Source organism: Geotrypetes seraphini, chromosome 4 (assembly GCF_902459505.1).
Source record: "Geotrypetes seraphini chromosome 4, aGeoSer1.1, whole genome shotgun sequence".
In the NCBI taxonomy this organism is placed as follows: Eukaryota; Metazoa; Chordata; class Amphibia; order Gymnophiona; family Dermophiidae; genus Geotrypetes; species Geotrypetes seraphini.
In genome coordinates, this window is record NC_047087.1 from 318,449,380 (window position 1) to 318,471,257 (window position 21,878).

The 21,878-nt window shown below is 42.7% G+C and overlaps 1 protein-coding gene across 5 annotated transcripts in view; it reads right to left on the reverse strand.

The window, feature by feature from the left end:
* Positions 1-21,878, reverse strand: part of CACUL1 (CDK2 associated cullin domain 1) — a 90,746-nt gene that overhangs the window by 11,944 nt on the left and 56,924 nt on the right. For 4 of the 5 annotated variants that reach the window (XM_033943678.1, XM_033943675.1, XM_033943680.1 and 1 more), the window contains 2 exons: positions 10,269-10,358; positions 273-411 (listed from right to left, as the gene is read on the reverse strand). In XM_033943678.1, the coding sequence (XP_033799569.1) occupies positions 273-411; positions 10,269-10,358 (229 nt within the window). Of the gene's footprint in view, positions 1-272; positions 412-10,268; positions 10,359-17,965; positions 18,012-21,878 lie in introns of all 5 variants that reach the window. The other variant, XM_033943677.1, reaches the window with a different exon arrangement.

Below are 21,878 nucleotides of genomic sequence, written 5' to 3' on the forward strand. Positions count from 1 at the left end.
CTGTTATTGTGAAGAGGCCCCCTTCCGCACCCCGATCCAAGTCCCGGGGCCGTTTTTTGTTTTTCAATTCTCAGGGGAGGGGGGGCGGGGTTGGGGAAAAAAATTGCAAATAAGCAAAACCGTGAATAGGGAGTGGGAAGTGTAAGAGCTTAAGAATGCTTTGATGAAAGAACTGAAGTGAATATGAACATACAGCTCAGTAAGAGTTTGACATCTTTGAATACATCCCAGCCTTTTCATCCACCACATTTGTGCTCTGCGAGGTTTCTCACCTGCTAAACCCATTTTGCATCAGATCTCGCTGAAATTTTTGGTCCTGCGCTGCGTAGTTCTGCAACTCAGATTCCACAGCTGGAGGGAGAATATTGGGGATAAATTTAGAAAATAACGCTGGTGCTAGCTGAACCCATTCTGCAAAAGAAAAATACAATGAAATGTTAACTCACCAGTAGCAAATGGAAAACCAGACAAGAAATGGCATCTTTCATTTCTGTTCTAGGACATGCTCTGCAATCAGACAGCGCTTGACAGGAAGGTGGGTCATAAAGTCACTACTGCAGTGCTACGTCACTTCACAGAGAACAGTTTGCCAGTGCAAATCCATGCTCCAGACAAGGACTAATGGAAAAGTGAGGTCGGCCAGCTGTCTAGGCCTACCCCGAGATAGAGACCTCACACTCTATATACTGGTATCAATCAATAAGTATATTTATTAACAAATCAGTAACAGCTTACAAGAATAAATCATTCAGCATACAGAGTAACAGAATGTGATCTTCAGGCCTGAGGATCCTCTGATGTCTGTTCTGCTTTCACAATCACAAAGGCGAGAATTGAACTGTGGTGTACTGGTTCCTGGCCTGCTTCTTGAAATACGTCCACCCAGGTCTTCTCTCTTTCTCCACCTCTAAGGACCCATTGTCGCTAATTTGATAAGCGACTTGAGCATTAGAAAAATGGATCTTGTGAAAGACTTAAGTGCTTTTACACTTCCCCCTCTGTATTCGGGGGGGGAGGGGGGGTTAGGAGCAGAGCCGGGCCGCGAATATGAAAAAAATGTGAATAATATTCGGGCCGGTTCTGCCCCTAACCAATGCTTCCCCCGGCTATTTTAAGCCCCCCTTTAAGCCTTATCTGGTGGTCTAGCGGGTTTTCAGGCAGGAGTGATCTTCCCACGCTCCTGCCCCGTGCAGATCGCTCGCAGGAAATGGCTGCCTTGAGCTCCCATAGTCTCTCAAGCCATTTCCTATGAGCGATCTGCATGGGGCAAGGGCGTGGGAAGAACGCTCCTGCCCCAAAAACCCACTAGACCACCAGGTAAGGCTTAAGGGGGGGCTTTCAGGGCTTAACATAGCCAGAAAAAAGAAAAAGTATTTTTAGGTTTAAAACCGCAAATAAATGAATAAATAAATGGAATTCGCCAATATGGAGGGGGAAGTGTATATATCAGTACAGGCCAGAGCTCCCCAAATGGGATCACGACCCAGGTGGGCACTCCATAGCTGTATCATTATTCTGTACCTCCAGGGGGTCACATAAAGGGAGACAAGCACTAGTATAAGAATTTCCTAGGGCAGGCTTGTGACTTATGTACTTTATAAAATACACCAATATCTGTGTGACACAGAACACGCCATCTGTGCAATGGTCACGGCAGGTGTAAAACGAATGCATTTACTTTTGGTTGGGGGGGGATGGGACAGTTTTACAAAGGCCCTTACAAAATACAAGCCTTCCCAATTCCACAAACAGTGTGCCTAGACCAGGGGTAGGCCATTCCGGTCCTCAAGAGCTGGAGCAGGGTCAGGTTTTCAGGATATCCACAATAAATATTCACGAGATAATTTGCATCTCAAGGAGGCAGTGCATGCAAATCCATCTCATACATATTCATGGTAGATATCCTAAAAACCTGACCTGGCTCCGGCTCTCAAGGACCAGAATGGCCTACCCCTGGCCTAGACTAACGAGGCATACAGGTGTACGTGTTATGGCTAAATTACCCCACTGTCACATTGACACTAGAAAGAATAAGTGCATATATGCTCCGTTTCATAAGTGCGTACTTTCCAGTAATTTAATATTGATAATATCCCTTGTGTCTAAATTCCGCCACAGTTTGAGCTCCAGGGGTCCAACAGCATTTCTTCACGCTCCTTCTGTTCTATGGAAATTGCTCTCAAAGGCACTTCTTTATGCTATAAAGTACTTGTTTAATGTTTCTTTGTTCCATTGATTATGGGTTTTAGGTGGAAAACAAAGAAAGAAATGTCTGCCCATTTTGGTGGCCCTCCCCTCAAGTGTCTCAGAATTGAACAGTGCTCAAAATCGGGTCTCCCCAGAGGGGGCGCTATTTCCCTCCGTCTATATTGGTGCCATTGGGATTTCCCAACACTATCTTGATTTCCCAGAAATGGTCTCGCCCTCAGGATGAGGATAATCATCAACCCAACTTCTAAGCCAGGGTATGTGGAGCATCACCTCAGTCTCTCAAGCCAAAGAGAGCTTCCTTCTGGAGTTCATAAGTTATAGGTATGCAATCCAACTATTCTAGAAAATTTTTGTTTTGTTTAGGTGGCCCTAGACCCTGCTCCCGTAATAACAGAACTAATTGTAATGCCATTTCTTCTGTTCATTCTTCATATACTGTACACAACATAATGGTAATCACAGAATTAAACTAGACAAAGCACATTGTATGCAGCGAAAAGTTTAATTAACTATCATTTATATTCTGCTTTTTTCAGATGACTTTAAAATATGATGCAAGCAGCTGCCAACTTAAGCTAGTATCCTGTAACGGCAATGACATGGGAATTGGTGCTTGGAGTGAAGCATCCCAACTTCTCCATATCAATGACCTTTTCACTTAGCTAGAGGTGCCCACGTTTTAAATCCAATCCGACATTCTACTTTACTTGCCCTTCCCTTCCCGGCCCCTGCCCTCCAGCCCCCTCATGTTTCAAGTTTATTAAAATTTTTGATTAATCGCTTTGTCTTTTTTTCAAAGCGATGAACATACATATATATAAATAGAAGTAGTTTAATATTACAATATGAAAATAAAAATTAAAACATTAATTATATATAGCCTTAAAAATTAATTTAAAAGAGGAAAAAAGAAGAAGGAAAAAAAAAACCTAAATACATTTTTGACAAAACATGAGTAAAGGGAAAAGGGATAAGAACTACAAAATATAATAAAAAGAAGGGTGGGGAAAAACATAAGGTAGGAATTTTTTTTTTTTTTTTTTTTAATTATTGAATTATTGTGTTCCAGATTATAAGTTATTAATCATAAGCGTCCTTAAAAAGGAACGTTTTTAAATTAATCTTGAATTTATCAATATCATGCTCTTTTCTTAGGTAGATTGGCAAGGAGTTCCATATTTGTGGAGCAGTAACAGAAAAAATAAATTGTCTTCTAGTATTTATAATTTTAAGAGATGGAATTGTCAGTAAATGCTGTTCGTTAGACCGCAATATTCTATTTGTGGAATAGGGAATCAGTGTTTTATAAATAAAAGCAGGAGTTTTAAAAAACCTTGCTTTAAAAGTAAGTAGACATATTTTATATGTTATTCTATGGGTTACTGGAAGCCAGTGAGCGTTCTTAAGAAGTGGCGTTACGTGATCAAATTTTTTTTTTTTTGTTATTAGTTTAATAGCAGTATTTTGTATTATTTGTAACCGTCTTATTTCATTTTGTGCAATTCCCTTAAAAAGGGCATTGCAATAATCGATTTTGGAAATTATTAAAGAATGCGTAAGAATGTTTAATGATTTAGAACAAAGATATTGTTCCTCCCCAATGCTCTCCTCTACAACCTCCTCATACCCTCCAGCCCCCTCCCCAATGCTCTCCTCTATGACCTTCCCCTGCCCTCCAGCCCCCTCCCCAATGCTCTCCTCTACGACCTCTCCCTGCCCTCCAGCCCCCTCCCCAATGCTCTCCTCTACGACCTCTCCCTGCCCTCCATCCCCCTCCCAAATGTTCTCCTCTACAACTTCCCCTACTCTCCTCTATGACCTCCCCCTGCCCTCCAGCCCCCTCCCTGATGTTCTCCTCTACAACTTCCCCCTGCTCTCCAGCCCCCTCCCCAATGCTCTCCTCTATGACCTCACCCTGCTCTCCAGCCCCCTCCCCAATGCTCTCCTCTATGACCTCACCCTGCTCTCCAGCCCCCTCCCCAATGCTCTCCTCTATGACCTCCCCTGCCCTCCAACCCCCTCCCCAAAGCTCTCCTCTACAACTTCCCCCTGCTCCCAAGCCCCCTCCCCCTGCCCTCCAGTCCCCTCCCCAATGCTCTCCTCTATGACCTCCCCCTGCCCTCCAATCCCCTCCCCAATGCTTTCCTCTACAACCTCCCCCTGCCCTCCAACCCCCTCACCAATGCTCTCTTCTACAACCTCCCCCTGCCCTCCAACCCCCTCACCAATGCTCTCTTCTACAACCTCCCCATGCCCTCCAGCCCCCTCCCCAGTGCTCTCCTCTATGACCTTCCCTGCCCTCCAACCCCCTCCCCAAAGTTCTCCTCTACAACTTCCCCCTGCTCTCCAGCCTCCTCCCCCTGCCCTCCAGCCCCTTCCCCAATGCTCTCTATGACCTCCCCCTGCCCTCCAACTCCCTCCCCAATGCTTTCCTCTACAACCTCCCCCTGCCCTCCAACCCCATCCCCAATACTCTCCTCTACAACCTCCCCATGCCCTCCAGCCCCCTCCCCAATGCTCTCCTCTACGACCTCTCCCTGCCCTCCATCCCCCTCCCAAATGTTCTCCTCTACAACTTCCCCTACTCTCCTCTATGACCTCCCCCTGCCCTCCAGCCCCCTCCCTGATGTTCTCCTCTACAACTTCCCCCTGCTCTCCAGCCCCCTCCCCAATGCTCTCCTCTATGACCTCACCCTGCTCTCCAGCCCCCTCCCCAATGCTCTCCTCTATGACCTCACCCTGCTCTCCAGCCCCCTCCCCAATGCTCTCCTCTATGACCTCCCCTGCCCTCCAACCCCCTCCCCAAAGCTCTCCTCTACAACTTCCCCCTGCTCTCCAGCCCCCTCCCCCTGCCCTCCAGTCCCCTCCCCAATGCTCTCCTCTATGACCTCCCCCTGCCCTCCAATCCCCTCCCCAATGCTTTCCTCTACAACCTCCCCCTGCCCTCCAACCCCCTCACCAATGCTCTCTTCTACAACCTCCCCCTGCCCTCCAACCCCCTCACCAATGCTCTCTTCTACAACCTCCCCATGCCCTCCAGCCCCCTCCCCAGTGCTCTCCTCTATGACCTTCCCTGCCCTCCAACCCCCTCCCCAAAGTTCTCCTCTACAACTTCCCCCTGCTCTCCAGCCTCCTCCCCCTGCCCTCCAGCCCCTTCCCCAATGCTCTCTATGACCTCCCCCTGCCCTCCAACTCCCTCCCCAATGCTTTCCTCTACAACCTCCCCCTGCCCTCCAACCCCATCCCCAATACTCTCCTCTACAACCTCCCCATGCCCTCCAACCCCCCTCCCCAATGCTCTCCTCTACAACCTCCCCATGCCCTCCAGCCCCCTCCCTGAAGCTCTCCTGTACAGCCCCCATGTTTTACCTTCCCCCCTTAAAAGAATGAGATATGTAACTGTCAGTTCTCCTCCACAATTGTATCTGGCCCTTAGATATCTGCACCCTAAATGTATAATTTCACTTGGGGGGGGAAGGGGGTGCAGCTGCCATATCCTTGACCATTTTTCTTAGATCATTTTAGTTCTCTTTCATCTTATTTGTCCTCTCTGGCAGAGGAGATGAATCCTTGCCTCCAACAGTCACACGTTCTCTTTGAACCATTCCATATTGCCACGTTATGAAGACTGTGAAAAGGATTTGAGCTCGCAGTAATCCCTGGGCTATTCCACTTGTAACTTTTCATTCCGAGTTTGTTCCTTAACCAAATCAGCTTCCAGACTGGAGAAAGCAAATAATTTGGAACCGTTTGCTTTACTGAACTGTAGGAGATGTTGCATCTACCATTCCGTACAGTGGATGGCCTTTATAAAGTTTATAAACACGTAATGTTAAACAGATGAGTTCATTGCTGGCTGCGGAAGTGGACTGAGGCCTTATCATGCTGTCTAATGGAAATTTGTGAAACATGGGGATAAGATGTTTGCCCCCTGCTGATAAGCAATCCTTTCAAAGTTTGATACCCTTCATAACTCAGTCTTTTTGTTATAGCATTTTCAAATATCACAGAGTACTTGGCCTGGTCCTTACAGCATGCCTCAGGTGTATTTTAAGATATAAGGTCAAAAGACCTGATGCAAATGATAATACAGTAAAACCTTGCATTGCAAGTAACTTACTTAGCCCATACTTAGCCCTCAATCTCACGGAGGTATAATACCAACAAAAGTGCATCTTATGACTTGCAATGGAGACATGAAGCAGGGAATGAAATATTTTAGACCATTTACCCACTAACTCCTCCCTGTGTCTCCTATACTGCAAGGGGGAGTGAAGATGCTCCAATTGTGCATTATACAGTCCAGCAATACTACCCCTCGTCAAAGCCCTCCCTTACGATAGCTGTTCAGGTAAGAACATAAGAATTGCCGCTGCTGGGTCAGACCAGTGGTCCATCGTGCCCAGCAGTCCACTCACACAGCGGCACTTAGGTCAAAGACCAGTGTCCTATTTGAGTATAGCCTAATCTGCATATGTTCTGGTCCAGCAGGAACTTATCTAACCCTTTCTCGAATCCCTGGAGGGTGCTTTCCCCTATAACAGCCTCTGGAAGAGCGTTCCAGATTTCTACCACTCTCTGGGTGAAGAAGAACTTCCTTATATTTGTACGGAATCTATCTCCTTTCAACTTTAGAAAGTGCCCTCTCGTTTTCTTCACCTCGGAGAGGGTAAACAATCTCTTTTACTCTACTTTTACTCATCATCCTACTTCAATTTTAGAAAACAGGTAAAAATGAGTTTGTTCAATCGATTTGTTAACTAAGAATCTTCTCAGCTCTGCTTACTCAACCAGTATCCCTAATGAACTACACAGCTTTCATATTCCTTCTTTATTAAGATTGTATAACTCTCATATTCCTTCATTATGTAAGATTGTATTGCTGACTTTGATTGTAACCTCTTCGCTGATTGTCCAGCGCTTCTTGCTGTAAACCGCCTCGAACTTCTATGGCTTTGGCGGTATACAAGAATAAAATTATTATTATTATTACTAATTCCCTTCAATATCTTGAATGTTTCGATTATGTCCCCTCTCAGTCTCCTGTACAGCAACTCCTTCTGTCCCTTAACCACTGTTGTCGCTCTTCTCTGGACTCTTTTGAGAAGTACTATGTCCTTTTTCATGTACAGCGACCAGTGTTGGGACACAGTATTTCAGGTGGGGGCACACTATGGCACGGTACAGCGGCATGATAACCTTTTCCGATCTGTTCGTGATCCCCTTCTTAATCATTCCTAGCATTCTGTTCACCCTTTTCGCCGCCGCTATGCATTGCGCAGACGGCTTCATTGACTTGTCTACAAACACTTCCTGGGGGCTCTCTCTTGAGTACAGCACCGGACATCCTGTATTCGTGCATATGATTTTTGTTACCGACATGCATCACCTTGCACTTATCCATGTTGAACCTCATTTGCCATTTCGCGGCCCATTCCTCAAGTGTGTTTATGTCTCGTTGTAGGTCTTCGCAATCTTTCTGTGTCCTCACTACTCTGAAAAACTTTGTATCATCCGCAAATTTAATCACCTCACTTGTCATACCAATTTCCAGGTTATTTATAAATATATTGAAGAGCACGGGTCCAAGCACTGTACCCTGCGGCACTCCACTCGCGACGCTTTTCCAGTCCAAGTATTGTCCATTTATCCCCACTCTCTGTTTCCTATCCGCCAACCAGTTTTTAATCCACGTGAGCATTTCACCCTCGATTACATTGCTCGCAATTTTTCAAAGTAGACGTGAGGTGAGGTCAAATCTCTCAGGGCCTCTTTCCTAAGAAAGCTTACAAGTTGTCTATAGTGAAATAGGTCCCTGGGCAAGAGGTCATATTCCTTCATCAAAGTCTCAAAGGGGATAATACCGATTGGCTTTTCTAAATACGAGTGCAGAATAAGCATGAGATGCAACTCCAATAACTATGAAAGTATTTCATAAATATTCATTGTACGTTTTCTAAAAATTAAATTGCCTCGTAGAACTGCAAGACTACTCATAAAGCTGACTTAGCTAGGACTAGAAGGTAGCCCGAACCAATCTGTTGCCAAAATTCATCAGTTTCAGGCAAAACTGCCCCCCCTCCCACCCTCAAATAGTTGACCCTCCCAAACCAACCCCAACCCTCTGACCTTATGCTCTGCCACCCCACTGCATGTAGGCCCTCCCCAGACCTATCTTACTAAACTAAGCCTTAAATTTAGATACCACATCCTCTCGGAACAGTTTACAAGAACTTTAATATAAGGAAGGAAAAAGATAATAAGAATTAGTGATTATAAAGAGGGTAGTGGCTTCTTTGGGGCAAACACAACGATCAGTCCCTCCTGTCCATGCCGGCTCCAATTTTAAGTGGCCACTGCAACCTCCTACAGCAGTGGTGCGAGGCTGAAATGGAAAGTCACAGCAACAATTTTGATAGCAGAGCCAGCATTAACAGGACCGACTAGAGATCGCTCCTGCCCTGAAAAGGCCACTTCACCACCAGGGGGGGGGAGTTGCTTTCAGCAGAAAAAAAAAATGCACAGCCTTTTTCAACCACAAAGCATGGCCAAACCCAGATTTCGGGCCGCTTTCAGCAACAAAACCCAAACTCTATCAGCCTGTAGTTATGACCCACTGTTCCTTCAGCACTCGCATGACGGATATCATTCAGCTAGGATAGAGAAGTTTATTTTCTTAAATGTCTACTCTGCTTCCATTGATTTATGCTCAAAGGGGAGAACAACAATTACAAATGATAGAAAACTCTTGCTTGCTCAAGGCACTGTAGGGGAGTGTGTGGTGTAAGGGTTAAAGCTACAGCTCAGCACACCGAGGTTGTGTGTTCAAACCCACGCTGCTCCTTGTAACCCTGGGCAAGTCACTTACTCCCCCCATTGCCCCAGGTACATTAGATAGATTGTGAGCCCACCAGGACAGACAGGGAAAATGCTTGAGTGCCTGAATAAATTCATGTAAACTGTTCTGAGCTCCTCTGGGAGAACGGGATGGAAAACTGAATAAATAAACAGCTGGTATTGTGACATCCATAATGCCTCATTCCACCAATAAGAGCCAATCTCATCAGTGATGTCACAATGGCTTCATTGTCCTATTCTTGGCTCACTTTTGCTACATTTTGATTTCTAGAGTGGTGCAGTGGTTAAAGCTACAGCCCCAGCACCCTGAGGTTATGGGTTCAAAGCCATGCTGCTCCTTGTGACCCTGGGCAAGTCACTTAATCCCCCCATTGCCCCAGGTACATTAGATAGATTGTGAACCCACCGGAACAGGCAGAGAAAATGCTTGAGTGCCTGAATAAATTCATATAAACTGTTCTTTATTCACTTTCATATGTTACATCAAAAGAAAATATAAAATTCATATTAATATTTCAGAAAACTAAATTTATATAATTCTTAATTAATATAATAATAACCCATCCCCTCCCCCCTCCCTTCTATTCAGTAATATATGAATTAAATTTTTAAATTTATTCTTTCCATATATCATATTATATATCAAGTATTAATATATTATATAATATTTAGAAATATGATCTCATCCATTTTTTCTCTCTAATCAAATTCTATATATGGGAAAATTAATCATTCTTTACAATATTCAGTTAATGGTTTCCATATTTTTTGAAATTCATTTATATGTCCTTTTTGTGTTGCTATAGTGAGCTCCATTTTGTATATATGGCATACAGAATTCCACCAGAATGTGTAATTTAATCTGTCATGTTTTTTCCAATTGAATGTGATTTGTTGTATTGCTATTCCAGTTAAAATAAAAAGAAGTTTGTTATTATTTGATGATATTTGACTTCTTGCTCTCATTGTTGTTCCAAAACATATAAACTGTTCTGAGTTCCCTTTGGTATAGAAAATTTAATAAATAAAGTATGCTTTTTTTAATGATTTAAAACTCAAAGGAGCAGGAAAAAGCCGCTAGGCAACCTCCCCCCCCCCTCCAAAGACTGAATCAAGAGCCAGAAAACATTCTCTGTCTCTGGATCATCATTTCATCCCCACATTCCAGGAAATCAAAACACAGTCACTGCAAATGTTACCTGGCCTCAGGGTGTACAGGCCTTTCACTATATTAGCCATAGTGGAAGGAGTGACTTGAAACGGCATTGATTGAGCTTCTAGAAGCAAAGCTGAAAGACAACAAAAACAAAAGGTTATAAATAGCAGATCTTGGGCCCATGCACAAGATTCTCACCATCAAAGTAAGGATTTCACCAAGTACAATTTGTGCAATTAAAAACTGATTTTAATGTAGGTCTCTTGGGTATTTTAACTACTTTCTGATGCCTCATTTTAGAGAGAGCAGTAGTTGTGGTGTATTGAGATTTCAGCAAAGCCTTTGACAATGTTTCACACAGGCGTCTAATAAACTGAGTGCCCTCAAGATAGGACCTGGGTCAGGAATGGGTTGAGTAGAGGGCAACAGGGGTAGTGGTCAATGGAGCTCATTCTGAGAAAAGGGCGAGTATAAGCCCTCAGGTAAGTAAGTAAATCACTGAATACCGCAACACGGATGGGAAAAGGGGGCAATGTCTGGAAAGCTTGAAGTATAGGAAACAAGATTCTGGATCTAGAAGCTGTGATGGAAGAAGATGAGTTGGATATAGTGGCAATCACGGAGATGAGTTTAACAAGACTCATCATGCTTGATGACTATTATCCGATGCTGCTCATCCATGTTGGCACTAATGATACTGCCAGGTACCCCTGCAAATGTATCAAAAGTGGCTATATGACTCTGGAAGAGAAGATGAAGACAGGTGCGCAGGTGGTATTCCCGTCCATCCTCCCTGTTGAGGGTAAAGGCCAGGGCAGAGAAGCTCACATCTGGAGATGAATGGGTGGCTACGCGGATGGTGTCGATGAGAGCGCTTTGGCTACGTGGACCATGGGATGAATTTCCAAGGGCTGCTGAGTAGGGATGGTACGCATCTATCAAAGAAGGGGCCAAGTGTCTTTGGCAGCAGGCTGGCTAATCTACTGAAGAGGGTTTTAAACTAGAAGTGATGGGGCAGTATATACTAATGCTCAAAGTATACTAAATTGTGCCCTTTTGCTTGTGTATCCTGAGTGGAGTAGAACGGGTACAAGTGGATCAATTTTTCACTCCATCAAAAATTACAAAGACTAGGGGACACTCGATGAAGTTGCAGGGAAATACTTTTAAAACCAATAGGAGGAAATATTTTTTCACTCAGAGAATAGTTAAGCTCTGGAACGCGTTGCCAGAGGATGTGGTAAGAGCGGATAGCGTAGCTGGTTTTAAGAAAGGTTTGGACAAGTTCCTGGAGGAAAAGTCCATAGTCTGCTATTGAGAAAGTCATGGGGGAAGACACTGCTTGCCCTGGATCGGTAACATGGAATGTTGCTGCTCCTTGGGTTTTGGCAAGGTATTAGGGACCTGGATTGGCCACCATGGGCTTGATGGGTCATTGGTCTGACCCAGTAAGGCTATTCTTAGGTTCTTAAAATTAAATCACTATGACACACTGTGGACAAGCAGGTGTTACTTAGCAACCTACAAAAGCAATCCAATATATTTCAAAAACGTCCAAAAACAATATAAAAGTACTCATCTGGAGTCCGATATTGCATCACTTTAATTCAAGAAAAAGCTCCCCTGGATGTCTTAGGGGAACAATTTCTTCAATTAAAATGGTGTTATATTGGACGCCAGATAAGTACTTTTATTGGTTTGGAACATTTTTGAAATATGTTGGATCGCTTTTGTCGGCTGCTACAAACAAGTAGACTTTACACGGTGTTTGCTAGTGATTTAGGGGCTCATTTTCAAAGCACTTAGGGCCTGATTTTGGAAGCGGTGTCAACCACCAGCAGGCACTATGTACAGAAATGCCTTTTTTTTTTTTTTTTTAAATAAACATAGGCACCTTAAATGTAGGCCAGCATTTTAAAGTCCTATATCACATCTACAGATGCTTAAGGCTCTTCCGGCACAAACCACGCCCACACTGGCCTTAGGCATCTGTAGGTGACCCTATGTGCCTCTGTAGGCATAAGACAAGCGCCTGCATTACAAAAAAATGTCTCCTGATTGGTTCGCTAGATGGCAGAAGGACGCCTAACGCTGCCTAACTTTGAGATGTCACCGTTTGAAGAATTTGGCCCTTTAGTGCTTTGAAAATGAGGCCTTAATGTAATACACAAAGGACACAATTTATTTTGGTCATGTATATTAGGGAGTTTGCCCAATGAAGGTGAGTGAGTCTATTTTCATCTGAGCAATGACAGCTTATTGTGGCTGCCTGGTGGGGGATTAAATGTTCCGAGGGCTCGCCCTACCTTCATGTAAACTTAATTGTCTATGAATGCAGCTAATATATTGTTGAAATTATTTTTAGTGATGTGGATACTATGTTTTAGGTTTTTTTCCACAACATGAAAAGCAGCAACCACCAGGTTTGTCTTGTGGCGTGAGAGGCCAAGCCTCTACCCAGGATAGCAGCTGCCTTGAAGGCCTTCCAAAACAACCCTGTGCCTCACTAGGTCAGCTCTATCCAATGCCCTGTGAAGACCTGCTCTCCTTTTCAGGGAGGGTTTTAGCGGTTTTTCAATTTGATATTAAAGAAAAATAAAAACAAGCGAGTCCATATAAGTGGGACTTTTGATCAAATCATACCTATAGCACTCACAAAATAAATGCTTTCTTATAGCTTAGATTTGTATTGCTGGTATAGCTTGTCAGTTGGGACTTTTTGTGGCATATTTCCATAAAACAGGAGCAACTTTCAAACTTCCTGCAGTGATGTATAACCCATAGATACATTTGCCTGTGGATTTCGTACTAGTTCTAAAAAGCAAGGTATGTATGTGCCTTTCCTTTGGAAATTGCTCTAAGGCAGGGGTGTCAAAGTTCCTCCTGGAGGGCCGCAATCCAGTTGGGTTTTCATGATTTCCCCAATGAATATGCATGAGATCTATTTGCACGCATTGCTTTCATTGTATGCTAATAGATCTCATGCATATTCATTGGGGAAATCCTGAAAACCTGACTGGATTGCGGCTCTCGAGGAGGGAGTTTGACACCCCTACACAGTCTAAGGAAACCATTTTCAAAGCTGCTAGAAATTATTCATTGCTCCCCTAAGAGGTTTTCCCTCCAAAATGAAGGGTTTAAAAAGAGGCCAGGAAAAAAAGTTCAGAAACGCATCTCCCCTGGCTGTCACAAAGTTTTTACCGATGCCAGTGTTTCTGAATATATTCTTGCCATCAATTGTTTTGAATCTCTGTTCCACCATCTCAGCTGAAGTTTCAAGAGCTTCAGGACCGATTCACTGAAAGGTTTTCACAGCACCAGCTGGACTTCCTTTAGCCCATTAAAAAAAAACAAAAAACCTAAAAAGCCAAGATTTCTTGAAAGAACTGTTATCTTTTTAAGCTGGGAAATGGAGTCAAACGCTAAGTGGTTTGATTGTGGCTTCTAATTAGGAAAAATGTTACAACTTATCTTTTTGATAAATTTGCTTGGTGTTTTTGTTCATCGAACTGCGGTATAACTGTTCTGCTTCAAATGTAATTAAGCTAAACAGATTCTTGGTCATCTCCCGCAGTGGCCTGATCCCGAACCACCAACTGAGAACCAATTCTGAAGTGGAAACGCTTTCCGCATTCTCCCCAGGAACTAATAAAGACCAGCTGACTCTCAGCAATATCACCAGAACAGCTAAATGAACTTCCACCATTACTGGTTGGGGGTTCAATGTTTTAAAGAAATTATTTCAACTTATTAATCAATTTACCTTCAGCTACTTATTTTTCATCAAAGGTTGTGTGATGGAAGTGTGTTTATTTGATATATCTGTGGATAGTCCACATTCAAATCCACATCAGTTCAAGAAATACAGCTTGTGTTTAGTTATTGGCCACCCTCCAGTCTTCTGGGCCTATGCTGGATTTGAGAGATAAATTACAGATTACTAACAATAGATTTGTCAATTCTATTCCCAATTTTAACCAGACCTTATGTAGAGGTCACAACCTCCCCTATCCTCTTTTTTAGGCTTAGCCATACAGTCAAACCTCGACGAGCAAAACACTCAGCAAACTTTTGACTCGCAAACCGAGTGTTGACTTGAATTTGCGAGCACCCCACCCCCCGATAACCAGCATCTCTCCCCCCGCTCGCTAAGGCTCCCTCGCTCCAACCGGCACCCCCCACCCCCACGCGAACCGGCTCCCCCGCCCAAACAACTTAAACTTACCCTCCCGTCTGGCACCAGCACGCAGGCACAGATCGTGCCGGTGCCTAGAAGATCTTCCGGCTTCTGCCTGCCTTGAGCATGCATCTGCGAGATTCTCGGCAAGAGGGAGAATTAGAAGTCCTTGAGCATGTGCAGATGCATGCTCAAGGCAGGCAGAAGCCGGAAGATCTAGGCACCGGCACGATCTCTGCCTGCGTGCCGGTGCCAGACCGGGGGGGTTAAGTTTAAGTTATTCGGGCGGGGGGGCTGGTTCACACAGAGCGGGGGGGGGTGCAGGTTCCTGCGGGGGGGGGAGCAGCGCTGCTGGCCTCGGTGGGGGGGACGTATCAAAGCAAGTTTCCATTATTTCCTATGGGGAAACTCGCTTTGATAAACGAGCATTTTGGATTACAAGCATGCTCCTGGAACGGATTATGCTCATAATCCAAGGTACCACTGTATTTATAAAACATTCTTCATCACCCTCCAGATGTTGTTTTTTCCTTAAATGTACTTTTACTTTCCTCAAAGATTGTAGTTCACCGCTCTTCCCTTTTGTATCGCTAATTACTGGTGTACATACATTGTACGTTTATGTGTACAAATTGTTTTATTTTTGTCTCTTAATTTTAAATTGTCATACGCATTGAAGTATTTGATATTGCGTGTACAACAAACTTTTAATAAACGATGTATACCATCCGGTCCACGAGATAAGCTACTGTGCAATTTGTCAAATTGACCCATTACATCTTCCAACTTTACAGAGATGTGTTTTTCTCTGGTTCTAGCGTTGCTTAAGCAACGATTTGGCACATTTCTTCATCTATCGTTTAATCCAGTGTCCCCTTAGGAAGGCATATACAAATGCTGAAACTTGGATCCTTGTAGGGACAAACTTTCAGTTGAAAGGCCATCTCTCTTGCCTTTTGGTTTGTTCTGTTTCATCATCAGTAGCTCCCCCACATCTTCAGAATTCATTTAATCTCTCCACTATGGCCTTGTCTTCTCCAAGATCCCCTTTTATCCCTTGGTCATCTAGCAGTCCAGATTCTCTTCCAGGGCTTCTTGCTTTCCTTCCAGCACAATCCTCTCTTCATGGTCTCTCTTTGCCTTCCTCAGTAGCGCCTTGCACTCGACTCGCTATTTCTTGGGCTGTTTACAATTATTTTCAGTCAGATCCTTCTTCCACTTTCTGAAGAATTGTCTTTTGGCTCTAATAGCTTCCTTCACCTTACTCATAAACCATGCCAGCTGCAATTTAGTCTTCCTTCCTCCTTTGAGTGTGTTTAATTGGTTAGTTTATTGGTTTAATTTGATCGAACGATGGTTCTCACCATCTCTGGAAGATATTGTTTTAACTCCAGTTCCAAAGCTTGTTAGTTCAGACTTTTCAGGTTGCAAATTCAGGAGCAGAATTAGACTATTTGCAATACCACCTTTTTTTTTTTTTTTTACCAAAATGATTGAATTTGTAATGAGTTCTCAATCTCCTTCATAGTTAGAAGAAATGGACAAAGATAGCTAGGAAAGCAGAAGTACTACTGGTAGGTGATTTTAATATTCCAGAAATTGACTGGACCATCCCAGTTGCGGAATCGTCGAGAAGCAAGGCGATCTTGGATTCACTACAGGAAGAATTGTTCCGGCAATTAATAACCCAGTAATTATGGAACCCACACGGGATAGAACTATTTTGGGCTTGGTGCTTACAAAGGAGAAAGAGTTCCTGAGGTTACGGTGGGTGATCATTTAGCATCTAGTGATCACAGAATGGTGAGGTTCAATATTAAAATGCAGGATGAGAGGACTTACTTAACTTTCAAATTTATTAAAATTTTGATCAAATCACAATATATGAATTCAAAGCGATGTAAGGGGAAATCCAAAATATTTAAATATTCTTAAAAACAAAGACAGACGAACTTACACACGAGGAAAGTGGGAGGAACTACAATGCATATAGAAAAGAAACACAAAAAAAAGAGGTAAAAGGATTCGTTATTTATTCCCTTCGGTGTGGGAGAGCTTCGTAAAATTCTCTACTCAAGACTGAAGGTTCTAGACTTCAGAAGAACTAATTTTGTCAAGATGGGGGAATAGCTCAAGGAAGAGTTAGTTGGATGGGAACAGCCGAATTATGTAGAAAAGCAGTGGGCGAAACTGAAAGAAGCTATCCTAAAGGCGACACATTTTTATGTTAGGAAAGTACAGAAAAGGAAAAGAAAGTTTTCAGATGGAATAGCTGAAAAGGTGAGAGAAAAAAGATCAGCTTTCATAAATTACAAGATGTCACAGAAAGAGGAAGACAGATAAAAAATAAGTGAAAAAACTACGAGAAGCGGAAAAAACTATCAGAATGCAAATGGAAAAAAAGATAGCCACAAAAAGTGTTTTTTAGATATGTAAGTGATAGGAAGAAGTGTCAAAATGGCACAGTGAGGCTCAAGGGTGAGGGGGACAAATATGCAGAAACTGATAAGGCTGAACTGCTTAACAATTATTTCTGTTCTGTGTTCATGGATGAAAGACTCCAAAAAATGAACACCATATGGGAATGGATGCTTAGTAGACCACACTGTTTGTGAGGGACAAAGCGATGGGGCCTGAAGGAACTCAGAGGTTCTGGCGGCTCCATTGTCTTATATTTTTAGTGTTTCCTGAGTCCAGTGTGGTCCCAGAGGACTGGAGAAGAGCAGAAGTAAGGAGGAGGTTGGGAATCGGTAGCGAGTAAACTAATGGAAAGTGAGATTTCTAGAATTAAATGTTTCCTCGTCTCTGCGGGAACTCATTTTCCCATCCCCGCCCTCATCCGCACAAGCCTCAAACACTTTAAAATCATAAGTATTCAAGGTTTGTGCAGTTAAGGCAGAGCTTACAGGAATGGGGCAGGGACAGGACAGGGAAAAATTTGTCCTCGTGTCATTCTCTAACAGGTAAGGAATAAGTGCCTCTGGTGGGTCACAGGGGCTCTATGTCTCACTAGCTTATGAATTTACAATTTACAGTTTTGGAACTGTTTCGTTTCCTCAGGGTAGTGACATTTCCCATTTACTGTGAGAAAAAAAAAAAATTGGATATTCCAGTGGCAAATCATTTTCCCCTTAGGACTGAATTTTGGAACTGAATAGATACACTTTTGCAAAGTAGACAACGGATCAAGGCGGAGGCCACAAAGTTGTACAACCAAGTATGAATTTATTATGGCCAGCATCTAGTCGACAGGACCAGAACAGCAGTGTTTCTGCAACAAAATGCCTACGTCAGGGTCACATGCAAAAATTAAAAAAACAACAGTAAAATAGATCAATGTTATAAATAAAGCCAATATAGGAAAAATACATAAAATGAATATATGTGAACACATCAAAATAAATTAGACTTAAATAATGGACATGCATTAGTCCATAAACAGATAATCAATAAACAGGAACCATGCAGATAACAGAAAATTTGATCAAGCCAATAGCCTTCCCTTAATAGTGAATAAAAATAGACATAATGGTTAAATATGAAAGCAAAAGGAATTATCATACCTGATAAGAGAGTATCATCACAAGCGACCACAGAAGAAATGCAATTCTGTAAAAGAAAAAAATAAAGTAATAAAAGTAAAGAAACATTGTGCCAGTAAATAATCAGCCTGATAATCAAGGGGAAGAGGGGAATGATGAAAAGCGAAGGGAAGGGTGAGAGGAAGGGAAACTTCAACTGCAAGAGAAGGTCTCCTTTTACGAAACCGCGATGCCCGCGCTGCTCCCAAGTTCCTATGAGCATTGGGAGTAGCGCGGTATCGCAGTTTCGTATAAGAGGGGGTTAATGAGGTTGTCGGGATGGGAGCAGTGGCGTGAATCCTCTGGGCACATTGAAAAAGAATTCCGAAGGGAGAAAACAAACAATCACCACCACAAAGGGAAAAAGAGCCACTGTCCACACTGAACTACGTCGAGCTGCAAATCAGGCGTGTCAAGCAAAGTTAGGAAAGTGCAGCAATAGAAATCTAACTTCAATATAGCTTGGAAATTTCAAAGGCAAAAGCCGCATTGCATGACAGGCACCCAGCATGGCAATTCCGATTTTGGCTCCCACCAACGATTCAATTGAAAACCGAGGCTTCGGCTCAGACATTGTTAGTCTTCATTACGATGTTGTTTGGTGCCCATTTTCCAATGTACCAGCGACATCGTCACTCTGTGCTATTTTTTGCTGTGGATGCGATGATTTCCTTTGAGGCTTTTAAGGGTCTTTTAATTCCATATTGCCATGCCGTTGTTTGACATGCTTTTATTTAAGCTTTAATCTTTCTTCCCCTATTGCTGCACTGTTATATTTTTCTTTGTTGACACACATGATTTGCAGCTAGACAGGTTAGATGGACAGTATTCTCCTTTTCATCTCTTTCTTTGGCCTCTTGCTTTTACCTTTGTGATCATGTTTTCTATCTTTGGAATTCTTTTTAAATGTGCCCAGAGAATTTACACCATCGCTCCCATCCCAATGACCACTTTCTTGTTAGGGTTCATTAAATGTTCATCTTTTCTCTTGTCAATTAATACAACAGCAGTTGTAGTTTTCCTTCCCTTCCCCTCCCTCCTTTCCTCTCACCCACCTCTCCCTTCACTTTCCTCATCAGTTCCCTTCTTTTTCGCTTTTTTTACCTTTCCCTTTTCCCTCCTTTCTCTTTCCTCCTTTACCCCTAACACCACCTCCCCTTACTCTTCCCTGCCCCTACCCTTCCTTTCTACCCCCTTTCCCTCCCTCATGACCCTGGCCTGTTTATTTTCCCAATTATTTATTGGCACAACATTTGCTTACTTGTATTACTTTTTTTTTTTTTTTTTTACCAGCATTGGACTTTGACCTTTTAGTACGTTTCATCTGTGGCTGTTATGTAGCGATACTCTCTCTTATCAGATATGAGATAATACGAGTTAAAAATGAAAGCAAAATGGAATTAATAAAAGTTTTATATTAAGTCTATTTTTATACATTATAGAGTGAAGGCTGTTGTATTCATTGATCATACACTCCCCCCCCTCCATATTCATGGGCTTAAGATTCAAGGATTTGGTTATTTGTGAGTCTCTAAACCACCCTGCCTCCTGGACCTCTCCACACCTTACTTTTAAAACCTAGTGGTCTAACAGTGAAGCAGGGCAGGAGCAATCTTCCTATGCTCCTGCCCCATGCAGAACCATAAACAAAAATGGCTACCACGAGTTCCCGTGGTCTCACAAAACTACAGTGGGAACTTCCCTCCAGTTCAAGCCATCCTCAGTGGTTTTTGGAATAGTTACTTGAAGCCTTAATTCTTCTCTGGCCATTAAAAATTCAGTTAATTGCTTAGCCTCAAAAAAATAAAAATAAAAAACCAAAAACTTATTTTCACATTGTATTACACAAAAACAAGGACACCGTAAATTAAATTCCTATTGTCGTCTGTGTAATTTTAGATGCACCAGGAAATATATGAATTTTCAAACCCAGACATTTCTCATCTGTAAAGATTTAAGAACCAGAGACCATCCAACTCTAGAGCAAAAGTCTCCAACAAAGTAGTCCTCTGAGTTACCACCCCAAGGGAGGATTCCAGAAACTCTATAACAGTGGTCTCAAACTTGCGGCCCACCAGGTACTATTTTGAGGCACTCGGTATGTTTATCATAATCACAAACGTAAAATAAAAGAGTTTCTTGATCATATGTCTCTTTAGCTATAAATTACAATATTATTAAGACTTAGCCAAAAGGAAAGATTTATAAACTATAAAGAATTTTACCTCATGCAAAATTGTCATTTCTTTAATAAGACATTAACTATTTTTTCTGAGGCCCTCCAAGTACCGACAAATCCAAACTGTAGCCCTGCAAAGGGTTTGAGTTTGAAACCACTGTTCTATAACATTCATAGTAGATGGATTCCTTTCTTGCACAGACTTTGATGGAATTTTCAATACTTCTCGCATATATTTGCAAACTATTTCAACAGAAAATACCAGAAGAGACTTAAGGAAATTCAAAAAGCACAGACTATCTTTGCGAGTTTGATTTTCCAAGTATTCCATTCTTCTGTGTTGCTGTTAGGTGCCATCGACTCATGTTCGAGTCCTAGTGACTTGATGAATTCTGGATCTAAAAAGAAATTTATTTTGTGCTACTCCAGAAAGGTCTTTAATCACTGTAATATTAGTTTCCTAGATACAGAAACATGATGGCAGATAAAGGCTATATGGCCCATCCAGTCTGCCCATCTGCAGTAACTATTCTCTCTTCCTTTCTCTAAGAGATCCCACATGCCTATCCCATGCATTTACACCTTTTCTGTAAAAAAGCATTTCCTTAGATTACTCCTGGGCCTAGCACCTCTTAACTTCATCCTATGTCCTCTCATTCCAGAGCTTCCTTTTAAATGAGACTCAACTCATGCATATTTAAACGTCTCTATCATATCTCCCACCTTTCCTCCAAAGTAGACAGATTGAGATCTTTAAGTCTGTCCCCATACGCCTTATCACGAAGACCACACATCATTTTAGTAGCCTTCCTCTGGACCGACTCCATCTTTTTTTAAATATCTTTTTGAAGGTGTGGCCTCCAGAATTGTACACAATATTCTAAATGAGGTCTCACCCGAGTCTTATACAGGGGCATCAATAGCTCTTTTTTCCCACTGGCCATACCTCTCCCTATGCACCCTAGCGTCCTTCTAGCTTTCATCGTCACCTTTTCAATCATATCCAAGTCCTGCTCTTCCGTCGTGCACATAAGTTCTTCACCCCCTAAACTATACCATTCCCTCAGGTTTTGCATCCCAAATGCATGATCTTGCATTTTTTAACATTCAATTTTAGCTACCATCCTGGGTGTTTACTCTATTGCAGATTTTAGTATCACTCGCAAAGAGGCAAATCTTACCCGACAGAATCTTAGGAATTATTAGGAAAGGAATGAAAACCAAAAATGAGATTATAATGCCTTTGTATCACTTCATTGTGTAACCACCCCTCAAATACCATATGCAATTCTGGTCGCCACATCTCAAAAAAGAAAAGATACAGTGATGAATGGATTATGCCAGCAAGTCAGCCACCAACTCATGGCAATATCCACCCCGTGATGCTTCACAGCAGAGTACAGGAGTCCCTGAGCTCAAAAGCACAAGAAGCCTGCTATTGTACTTTTAGAGACACAACCACTAGGCCTTTTACTAGTTTGGCTTGCAAAAATGCTGGGATCACCAGAATTGGTACCTGAGAGGGCTCTACCTGTTTGTTCCTTGGCACCTCATAGCCTTCCATATCAATGTAAGCTACAAACAGTGAAGGCTTCTTTGCTCCAAGCAGTCACAAGTAACCCTTACTAGTTAAGGCCAAAAAGCCGACAGTCTCCCGCCAATGTAAGGAGGTGTGGCAGTCGACCTGGTATCACTGTGGCTCTTTGATGGCTGTGC